The sequence below is a fragment of the Priapulus caudatus genome, unplaced genomic scaffold, assembly GCF_000485595.1.
Source record: "Priapulus caudatus unplaced genomic scaffold, Priapulus_caudatus-5.0.1 Scaffold147, whole genome shotgun sequence".
Taxonomy (NCBI): Eukaryota; Metazoa; Priapulida; class Priapulimorpha; order Priapulimorphida; family Priapulidae; genus Priapulus; species Priapulus caudatus.
Genome location: NW_014577208.1, coordinates 251,233 through 263,441, shown reverse-complemented (window position 1 = coordinate 263,441; position 12,209 = coordinate 251,233). Strand labels below are relative to the sequence as shown.

General features: G+C 42.9%; 2 protein-coding genes across 2 annotated transcripts in view; one reads left to right on the top strand and one right to left on the bottom strand.

Moving 5' to 3' along the window:
- The window catches only part of LOC106806199 (high affinity cationic amino acid transporter 1-like), a 44,219-nt gene extending 37,442 nt beyond the window's left edge, over positions 1-6,777 (top strand). The window contains exons 4-7 of the mRNA XM_014808065.1: positions 798-935; positions 1,950-2,084; positions 3,773-5,048; positions 5,784-6,777. Coding sequence (XP_014663551.1) covers positions 798-935; positions 1,950-2,084; positions 3,773-5,048; positions 5,784-5,914 — 1,680 coding nt within the window. The 3' untranslated portion in view covers positions 5,915-6,777. The remainder of the gene's footprint in view (positions 1-797; positions 936-1,949; positions 2,085-3,772; positions 5,049-5,783) is intronic.
- Positions 6,778-7,538: 761 nt separating this feature from the next.
- LOC106806198 (alpha-1D adrenergic receptor-like) overlaps positions 7,539-12,209 on the bottom strand; it is a 6,886-nt gene continuing 2,215 nt past the window's right edge. Inside the window, exon 2 of the mRNA XM_014808064.1 lies at positions 7,539-8,179. Within this exon, the coding sequence (XP_014663550.1) occupies positions 7,539-8,179 (641 nt within the window). The remainder of the gene's footprint in view (positions 8,180-12,209) is intronic.

Genomic DNA, 12,209 nt, shown 5'->3' with positions numbered 1-12,209 from the left:
ACACACACACACACACACACACACACACACACACACACACACACACAACACACACACACACACACACACACACACACACACACACACACGCCCACACACAAGTATATTTACATTTATACATATTTGCCAATGTGATACATTTGGCGCATATGCCACCATACGTGGCGAACAAAGCTATTATATACATGGCGATCTCGCAGTGACGGTAAAATTAAGGCGCACATCTATACGTAGTTTAAACGACACGCTCGGGTCAATAAAGCGGTGAGCGACCTTGCCAATGCTATACGTATTTTACGATGGCACTGCAATCACCGTCTACAACCGCAACGATACACTCTCGTAATTCCTGGCGTTTATCACTGCGTTAATGCTGAATCAACTAATGTTACTGCTCGCAATAACTGGCGAGATTTGCCATGGCAGTTTCCGCGTGAGGCTCTAGAGTCTAGAGTAATATGTGGGTCATATATGGGCAAGAACGTCGCGTTGTGGCTGACACATGATTTCGCATCGTAAATGTGATATGAAGTTTCTAACCTATTTATGCGTGATTATTGTGATCGGAAATAATTGTGATACAGACACTGCGTGTAATCAAATAAAAAACATTATGGGGCGTGAGAAACGAGTAATATCCGCACATATAGCTGTCTAGCTACCTTTGTTTCTTGTCAACTGTGATCATGAGCGTATCCTCAAATGTTAAGCGCGTCTGAAAAATGCACCGCTTCTGCAAATCAATTACCCCTTGTTAGTATAATATACAATAAGTGCGTTTTTTGTTGATCTTTCAGTTTTCGGCCGTGATTAATGCTGTGCTGGCCCTCTTCAGCATCCTGGTCGTCGCTAGTTTCGCCTGCCTCTCTCTCTTCTACGCCGACAGCAAGAACTGGACGCAGGGAGACGGATTCTTTCCCTTCGGAGTGTCCGGGGTATAGATTCGACAGCAACAATTGAACGCAATCCTATCGACTCCCCGCGCCGCGGTTTATCCAACTTGCCTGCCGCGAGGCTTATTCAAATGAGAGCGTTGCGATGCAGCAACGACGGCTAGGCGGTATTTTTGGAATTATACGTAATTAGTCTGGCAGAGACAAGAGTGCGCGCGATGTGAAGTACTGTTATTTCGTGATAATCAACCGTAACGACTGTGAGCGCAGCTGCGCTGATGCTCAACGCATCCATTATGGCGCCGTATTTACTCTAGTCGTGTTTGTTCTACGTAGCGATGACATACTCAGCGACAACTGGCTGATTTGTCAGCCGACGGCGGGACGGCTTTACTTTAAAATTAACGGCCAATGCAGAACGCGTTCGGAACGGGTTGGGTGGCGCGGGGGATACCGACTTACCGCACGTAAATAAACGTACCGCACCGACGCGTTACCGACTCCGATCTCAAAACAGAGATGCTGAAGCCATTGGAGCTGTGTACTATCTTTGCGACGAGCACTTTGGTACATGGCGACGCGACACGTTCTAATTTCATTAATCGTAGTCTGTAAAATTCGATCGCCCAGGCTTTTTTTTACGAATTTTGACGGTTGCACGTGTAGAAGTCAATGTTAAAAACGTACGCCGCGATAAACACAGATGAACACTGAAATGTTCCATGGATGACAAAGTTCGTGAATAGTTGTGGCTAATTAACGCGTAATTATCGTCGTCGTTAAGTGTAATGACGATCGACAACGACGTCGTTTATACGGAGTTTCGTTGTCGGCTTATACAGCAGAGAACATCGGGTAGAAATCAGCTCGTCCCCACGGGGGTGTTAGTCGTCTGTTGCAGACAAATGCTCCGATGACGTCATCTTCTCGGCTTGGAGTCGTACTAACTCAGCATCTCGAGCTGCTTATAGCTGGCTATGTTCCCGAGTGGCCGTAGCAGCATGCGGAGGACGCATTAGTCGTCTCCTATTCGTCATGCGTCTCTATATACTTCAGGTTATGTCTGGAGCGGCGCTGTGTATCTACGCCTACGTCGGCTTCGAGACTATCGCCACAGCTGCCGAGGAATGTCGCAAGCCAGACAAGCAAGTACCCGCAGCTCTCTTCATCACGTTCATGGTGACATTTTTGGTGAGGGAGCGCTGGTTCGTTTAGTGGTGGTATGGGCACGGCTTTGTCGCATAGTCTGGGAATGTATTCTCGGCGACAAACATTGCAATTACGTGTGTGTGTGAGCGTGCGTGTGTGTACGCTGGCTCGCACACACACTCGTTGGCACGCAGACACATGACACACACTCGTTGGCAACGCTGCGTGAGATGAAATTAAATCTGTACAACACAGATGAGAGTCTACTAAATTAAGGGCGTGCGGTTAATTAGAGCTACATAGTGCTGAAACAATGTAAATATTAATCAGCTTCAGTTTTCATTACAATGAACCTTTTTTTATTAACTTATCTCCAGTCTCACTGCAAACGGCGACAACAGTTTTTAGGAAATTGATGTGCTCTGATATTAGTTCATAGTGATGTAGGAATTATTACCCCGGCGCAGCTTAGCTTGAGAACGGGCACACACATACGCACCTATGCACGCACGCACGCACGCACCTATGCACACATCCACAATATATCGCACCTACCCATCCAGTACATACGCGCGCATATGCTCGCGTATACATCTTTTTTTAAACTCTACCTTGGTGGAATGTTTGTGGATGAGCGTGCGTGCGTGCGTACGTCTCCATGTGACTGTGTAAGAGTGTGTTTATGCCGGAGTGCACGTATTTGTCCAAAGTGTGTTTGTGTGCGCGAGTGTGCGGGTGCATTTATACACGTTTGTGTCTTATCCATTGGTGCGCGCGTGCGTGTATGCATCTTCGGGCGAGTCTAATGCCTGCGAGCGTGCATATGCGCGAAAATATCCCAAGAAAAAAAAATCCCATCATTAAACGTTCTCGCGTTGCTGTTTCCGCGAGATATTATAACGCTGCGCAATTTATAATCATCCCGATATTTTTTTAATTATTAGCGCCCTTATAGGTGGAGCTATCATCTCATAATGTAGTTGCGTATCTAATGGGATCTCTGCTGATAGACAGCCTACGTGACAGTGCAGCATCACTGTGCGAGTGAACCATGCGGGTGGAAGCGTTCCGAATGATCAATTAAGTCACTTAATGGCTGTTTTCCGGAGACAACATTAGTGTCGACGTGGAAGCTTGATCAACGCGACGCGACATGTCAACCTTTCAATAAACGATGGTGCTATTGTTAAATGCGCGTGCGCACACGCGCGACTGAGAAATAGGAGGATTTTTCTCGACGCGGCGCGTTATGTGCAGAAAGCTGGTTATCGATTTGCCATTATGTAGATAAGGGAGGTTTTTATTTGTGATGTTGATGGATTTTTTACGTTTTGAACTACGTTTACGTCCATCATATAACCAGACACTTTGACAATGTCTAACTTTAGTTAACTCTATTTCTTATCATAGAGAGGGGATATAGACTTAGAGTGGATAGTAGTGTTAGTGTAAAATAATGTAAAATATCTCTAATCGTGCATATAATCTTAACTCTACCACTGATCTTACGAGTAAATTTAACATTTAAATAAAATATTAATACAAATAAAAAGCACATAAAATCAACAATAACGCGCGCGGTGGGTCGCGCATGAAATCCGCTAGTTGGCATTGCCTTATATAGGCAAAATATAGTAATAAAAAAAATGAAAAAATAATATTGAGGGATGGGTGAAGCGGATTAGGTTTCGCCAGCGCCGACATGACGCGTTATTTTGTTCTGGCTTCAGCTCTTCTTCATCGTCACGTGCGTCGTGACGCTGACGGTGCCGTACTCGCAGCTGTCGCACGTCGCTCCGCTTCCGAACATGTTCGACCAACGTCACGTGACTGGAGCGACGTACATCGTCGGCACGGGCGGCCTCGTTGCTCTCACGTCGTCACTCATCTCTGCCGCCTTCCTCGTTCCGCGCCTCACATTCTCGATGGCGCGGGATGGTCTGCTGTTTCCGTTCCTGCGCACCATCTCGCCGCGCACGGACACCGCGTGGATTTCGATCGTCCTCGCAACGGTGCTGTCCTCTAGCGTCGCGCTCGTCGTTGATCTCGACTCGCTCATCGAAATTCTGTCGGCCGGCACGCTGCTAGCGTACACGTGCCTCCCGTTAAGCGTCATCGTACTGCGATACAGACCCGACAAGGTCGGTTTCGAAGCGGGAGAGTATAAGAAGCCGATCTCGCGAGAAACGACGGGATTGTCGGGAATTTCTCGCTCGTCGTCGGTCGTGTCCCGCCAGACGGAGAAGGAAGAGGAGACGGAGGTCGGCGGGGGCGGAGTGGGTGGGGGCGGAGTGGCGACTGCGACGACGAAGAAGGTGAAGAAATCGAAGAGCCTGTCTTCCCTGCGCATGTCGAAGAGCTTCAGCGAGAGTTCTGAGCTGCTCACGACGCCCTCCGGCGGACAGAAATACATTCTTTTTCATGCCAAGGGCAACTCGGTGGAAAGGAAGAAGCGGATGTCCACCGGCGCTGCTGCTGCTGCTGCTGCTGTTGCACCGAAGCGGAGTGGTGCGTCCACATCCGGTAGTCAGGACGCCGAATTACCGCCAGGTGGCTGTTCGTCCTCTTATCAGAGGTACGAAAAGTCCCTGCCGGGGATGGCTCATGATGGTGCGCCCTACACAAATAACGATGCCCTTGCGATAGAGACGGCCGTGAAGAGCAGCGAGCCAGCGGCAGAGCCGAACGAGACGACGAGTCGCATCGTCAACGTCTGCGCATGCGTGATCATACTGCTAACGCTCGCTGCGAGCGTCATCGCCGAGCTCGAGCGAGATCGACTGCCTGGCGACCCCTTGTGGGCGATAGTGACAATATGCGTGCTGCTGTCGTTGGCGATACTGTGCGTGGGCGCCATCTTGAGGCAGCCGCAGAGTCGAACTAATCTGACATTCAGTGTGCCGTTCGTCCCGATCCTGCCGCTCTTTTCGATCGCCATCAACGTGCTCTGTATAGCGAAACTACCCGCAGTGGCTCTAGTGCGCTTTGCCGGGTGGCTGGGACTAGGTAAATATGTGCGGACTGGAGCGCACGCGTTCACCGATTGGGACTATATATTTAGCTCCTTGATTGGGACGAGCGCTCGAGAGAACGCGTAATAGTTCGATATGAATCGCGATTGCTTTTAGAGAAAAAGTTTTGCAGCTGCGCTGTCTGCGAGCGCGCCTAACTATCTTTCGCTTTGCCGAATCTCCTAGCTGCTCGTCGATTTATTTTATCGATTATTTTTTACTCCATGTACCACTATGCCGCGATTTTCTACTTGGTTAGTTTATCAATAGCGCTATCGACCAGATATGGCATGCCCGCCAGTAGCGTAAAATTTTATTAATTAAAAAAACCGGATGTGTACCCCGTTATGTGTAGCTATGTCAGCGATTACTCATCTCTGCAGATGCAGAGGAAATAATATAAATTATTGTAGAATGCAAATTCTACAACGACCACAAACGAGTGCGAAATAATGTTTTTAAACAACGGCGCTTACTATTCCACAAACTGTTTATTATTTTACTATGAATTGCAAGGACTAGTTAGCATTAGAACAATTGAATTACATCGATACTATATTTTATTTTTACAGTTATTATATAATATAAAAGTTTACGCTTTTCTATCAATTCTTCCATGCATTCGTATAGAAAGTTGAAAGCACACAGGTAGAATACAGCAAAAATCTACCGATCAATGTTTAATGATTTTCAATGATGTTGATGGTAATATGCGACCCGATGTTTGCAGGTCTACTCATCTATTTCTCGTACAGCATACGAAGAAGTCTGGAATGCAGTCGGGAGGACGATCAGGAAATTGTACTCTACGATGTCGCTGAAATTTCATCGGACGTGGTAACAAACAACGAACGAAAATAATGCCGACGCAAGAGTGGAAATAGCAGACGACACCACAATCAATGTGTGTGTGTGTGTGTGTAGGGGGGGGGGGGTAGTTTGGGGCGCATGCGCATGTGTACATCGCGAGGATAAGCTAGCAAGAAGATATAGCGCGAGCACGTGACTTCCGAAGGTGCCAAATGTTCTGAAAGATAAACATAACGATACTCGTCGAGGATAACAGCAAATTCTGAATAATAGTGTTCTTTCATCTAAAGTTGAACTTAACATTTATTAAATAAAACATATAGCGTTTGTACCGTTATTAACTACTCTTACGGAGTAAGACACGCATACATAAATGTAAACATGCTTGTAGTTCAAAAACGAAAGTTCTCGCTAAAAAATATGAAATGGGTACTTATTATGGGTATTCGAAATATGTGTGTACATTAGCGTAAAATCAAAAAAGAATTATCCCTATATATAGTTTTGTAAGGACACAGATACGTAGAGATACCCGTTTTAACGAGACTAATCATAATGAGATTAGTGCATAAACTAATAGTGATCATTAGGCAAAATGATGGGCTTTCTGGTTTCGCCATGATGCACACGCACTATGACACGTATCATGTAGATCTAGAAGAGGCTGTCAACATCTTCAGCACCACATCATTTAAAGAAACTGGAAATAAACACCATATACGGCGACATACCGTAGACGCTAGTGTCAGTTCTAATAAGTTTTTCACGCCTAGCTTTATTTCATATGAGAGTGACACAGACTTCTGAACGTATTTATGTGTTCATTGATGTACTGATAATACGTGTTTTGTTTTATTCATGTTTGTACATTATTGTACACAGTTTATTCCAAAATAAAATATTCTGAAAGAATTTATAGTGTTTCTGTAGCATGATTGCCTTCATGTAGTACACAGACGAAGTGGTCGGCTCCCATGTACCCCACCTGGTATGCTCGCTACGTACGTGTTATCTCCATGTCTCATTCTGTTTCGGCTTCTCTCTCTCTCTCGCTGTCGGGTTCACTTTAATTTAACTCTCTCTCGCACTTTATCGTTATTTATTTTATTATATTATATTATATTATATATATATTATATTATATTATCATTATATTATATTATATGTATATTATATATATTATATATTTATATTGATATTATCATATTATAGTTATATTATATTATTTCATATTATATTGTATATTACTCTATTATTATATTCATATTATCTCTAATGTATATTGTATTATATTGTATTATATTATATCGTATCACTATCATACCATATCATTTCAATATCACTTCATATCATTCATACAATAACATCATATGCATATCATATTCATATCAGTATCATAATGCATATCATATTATTCATATCATATCATATCACTAATCATATTATTACATATCATATCTAATATCATATCATATCATATCATATATACCATATCATATCATAATCATATCATATCAATATCTATATCATGTCATATCATATCATATCATATATTATATTATATTGTATTTTATTATATTATATTAAATTTTATTATGTTATATTATATTATATTACATTCTATTATATCACGTATTTTTATTAATTGTTTTCACGAATCTGCCCATTAATTTTGTCATAATGTGCTTACGAGAATTCCCGTTCGTCCATGTTTACGACAGCAAAGAATTACTTTGTATCCATCACGGAAGTTCACGTTCATTATACCGTATATTATAGGGTTACAGCACGAGTTAAAATAACCCAACAATATTGAAGATATGTCGACGCCGCGCGGGACAGGATACGGCGAGAACAAGGACCAGAGCATGGCGATGCAATATGGTAGCCAGCAGACGACAAAGGTAGCGATGACGACGAAAAACGTTCGGGTCAAACGCATCTCGTTCTGCCGTTCCTTGCGTTTCGCCTTCTGCATTTTGTCGTTCTGCTTCAGATGTTGTCGATTGACTGACGAAACCGCTTGAGGGTTTCCTTGCCGCGTCGCCGCAGCACCACTGACCGTGACGAGCACACTGTCACATTCTGGGCCTGTTTTCAGTCGTCGTTTGCTCGCTCGGACGTGACGGATTATGTTCGAGTATGAGAATCCCATAGCGACGCACGGTCCCCCGAAGCACATACCTAGCATGAGGAAGGTGTAGGAAATGCTCGTCTTCCACTGGCAGAAGCACAACGATTGGCCGGGAATGTAGCCGTATTTGCCCCAGCCGAGCAGCGGTGGCGCCGCTAGCGTCAGCGCCAAGAGCCACACACCTGTTGCCAAAAAAACCAGCCGGTTCGTCAGAAGAGAAAGTTCTTACGAACCATATGAACAATCGTATAGCTATGACTAAAATTATAACTATGAAAGGCAACGAATTATATTACGATACGATAATATCCTTAGAGCACATACTGTAACAACGCAGCTAAATTACAAACTCCGAAAATTGGTCATAAACTTCATGAGGCGATTGTACTAGTATTCACAGACGCTAACAATGTGACCGCAATAGTAAAATAATAATACAATCGCTATTTTTGTAAATGTTTGTTTTGATAGCCAACCGGAAATAGCATTTAGGAAGAGTTTTTCAGAGAAACTGCAGTTTTTGCAAAGTATCACATATATATATGTATAAGTAAAGTCACACACGAACACCCGTGTAGATAAAAACAAAGTCAAAGTATAGAATAAGGGTGTTTAAAGTTTAATTGACGAGCTTTCGAGATTACATCTCTTCATCACGAATGTGAATTATATATATATATAGATATATGTATATATCTATATATATCTATATAGCAGCAACACAGTAGTTGTAAATTTTGTTGTGTAATTTCGTCGTTTGCATTGGCGTTTAGCTCGTTGCAAGCGGCTATACGGCATGGCCTGACATATCGTAATATCTGACAAATCTTCTGAGATTTGTCATTGTCATAGAGTCACGACGACTCACCATTCTGACAACAACCAGCCGATGTCAGGGAATAATCGGACCTGCATGTCGCGGGAAGTGGTTGCTAATTAGCAATTCAGTGCGCGTTTTCGCACCAATAATACGTCGTTTTATGCCACGCAACGAGAACGCAACCGCATCGAGTGCTGAACTTAATTGCTGGCATTCAGTGAAGAACATCAACCTATCGCGATTTCCCTCAAAATTGGTCAGCTAGTAAGTGAAACGAATGTTGTGACATGTAGACAGATCTAATTAGAAGGAATATGTTCCAGCAAATGTGAACGGGTAGCAACACAGTAGGTTGGTACATCGTGATACCCGCTAACCCACCAGGGGCCGCTGTACGCCACTAGATAGCGCTGTTCAATTGACACTATATTCGGAAATCTTCAGAACCTACTGTAGTATGCATGTGCAAAGTTTCAGATTTCTGCTCAATTGGCACTATATCGAAAACTCAACAGGAACACGTGTATTAAAGGGACAGTAGCCTCTAGGATTTTACTGCATACAACTGTACTTACTGTATATCTAATCGTCTATAATCACACGTATTTGTTACCAGATACCTAATTTAATTGTTATAATTAATTACACATCAACACTACGAAATTTGAACGGCGCCATGACACCCGCGACCGTGCTGCCACCCCGAAAAAGTTGCATATTTGACCATTTATTTTGCACGTTACAGACCGAAGGCTAATCAGAAAAGTGCAATTATATTTATACCTAAATGCTATTTAACCGAACGATATTCATTTTAGGGCAAATTTATCGATATTATAACTGAAACTATATGTCGTTTATAAGATAATGAATAAATAAGAAACACCTTCGGTCTGTAGCCCTTTGCTGAAAAGTGGTTTTGCGCAACTTATCAGACCGTGCGCTTTGAGTGGCGCCACCGTCGTTGTAATCAAACTGTAGTCGTTAGTTTTAAAACATTTTAAAATAATATTTCTAATGGTGATTGAACCATGAAACTTTTCATGTAGCGTAATTTTAACCTAAATTAACTGAAAATAACCCTAGAACCTAGAGTAAACGATCTCTTTAAGTGTGTGCGAAGTTATACATTTATTCTGTGAACAATGCCGGTTGCATTCATTACGTGTTACGTTTAGTAATAAAGCATCGTCGCTGCAGTCTTGTTAACATAGAGTATTTGCCCACTAAATAAGGAACATTTTGACATATAGCATGCTCATGCAGACTAGACAGTTTTTGATATATCGATCATTTAATATACTAGTGGAAGGGAAATTTTCATTATTTTTAACCAATTCATTGTTTCAACCTTATTTTATCACAACTTACAGATAGCTACACTCAATAAATTGCTTCTATAGTAATAGTATAGATATTTACGAATCATTTGAGCTATTTTCTGAATTATATGAGTATTATCGTAATTATAGCCGGAACCCAACGGTGTAACGCAAACTCCACGACAGATGGCGCTCTCGCTCTGGCTCTGGCTTCTGAGTTGTAGAAAGGGAGCGCTGCATGCAGTTTGGGTGTAACCATAGATATCATATAACAACAATTTACAAATAATAACAATAAAATACAAATAAATAAACATAATTGTGTTATATGATATCTATGGGTGTAACGAAATATCCGTTAACCCGCTAGGGAGGCGCTGTACGCCACCAGGTGGCGCTGTTTAATATTGTATTAATTATGCGTGTGCAAAGCTTCGCAATTCTCACCAAAAGTGAACAATGTGCCCATTTTTATGTGCTTATCCGCTGGACTCTGCGGGTTATTCCATTTATATATAGCTATTTGATTAGCCGGTAAAGCGTACAAATGTAGCAGCGACCTCCACGGTCCGTAGTGCGGAGCGCGTGCGCAACCTGAAACCGCGCCCTAGAAATAGCCTCTAGAAATAAGCCATTATGTCAGTGCTATATACGCGTGCTACCTAGGAATAGCCGATTACGTATGTGGTAAAAGTAGACGTATCTAATAGCACACGATCCGACGTCACGAGGGGCAGGGGAGTTGCGGGGACCAGAGGCCCTCCGTATACACGTGCCCTTATTTTATGTTAAAAGATGCGTAAGCTGAGAGCACTCGCCGAGGACGCTCCGTCGCCATCTTGGCGCAAGCTAAAAGCGATCACTATTAGATTTCTAGTTCACCATAGCGTATACACTTTACTAAATTGCATAGATCCCCCGTGCGCGTTCCGATTACAGTTCTTTAGTCCTACGGGTTCCTCCAGGGTCCTCCAGGGTCAGAGAGTTCCCGCAATATATAGTTAGGGCCTATCATCGTGAAATGTCGTGTTTTCGTGTGCTCCCGGATTTCATCTAGTCTGTGTGGTGACTTTTTGATTTACTAGAATAAACCTGTAGACCGTTCACCACACCTACTTGTTCGCGTCTACTGTGTGGTACTGATCGTCTACACGTTAATACTCACATCTCCCACGCAATCCTCGAACAAGGACATTGATACCTACCGCGCAGAACCTGGGAAGCCATACACACATCGCAAGGTACACCAACGAATATTTCCACAATCACGAGGCAATAACGCGCAGTGTATCATTTAGCGCAGTGACAGCGGTATCAGTATCACTTGATACAGAACGTCGGGTGATGCCATTCATCTGACAACAATCATCGAACAACACCGAACCCCGGTATCCCTGTGAACAGGATAATCGATGCCCTGTGAACAAGAACGAGATATCACAAACAGCTGCGCTATTTCATCGATGCGGTTTGTCATTGCTGTGGGATGGTTTTTAATATGAAGCATGATTGTAACCACATGCACCTGGAGCGTTTCAATAAAATGTAATGCTAAATAAATACGAAATCTATTTACTACCAAATTCTTAATGTTTCTCTACTCCCTTTCACCTATTATTGCCGACAATTTCCTGTAAATGCCGTCCAAATGCTCATCTGCAACACACGCTGGCTGCCGCACGCCAGCTGCTGCACACTGCCCAAACCTAGTAAATGTCTAGTATCGTATCTCATATATGCCTCATATCATATCATACGTATCTCATATACGCATTTGCGCATCATGGTAGCTCATTATCTTGCGCATTATACATCGCCTAATCTATTGTTTGGTCATCTTTATTTGCGACAAGGTGTTGCCGTGCGCGTTAATTATTACATTATATGCATTTCATTTATAATGTAGAGGAAAACATAAGAATTTATTCATCATTCATATTTCATTTATTCTACAACATCTGTTGCTTCCATAATAATGATGGTGCTGATTCCGAGCTATGATGTGTGTGCTGAATCATTAGGTGGCTGCTTCTCTATTATGAGAGCCTTCCTCCACAGAGACCGGAAACT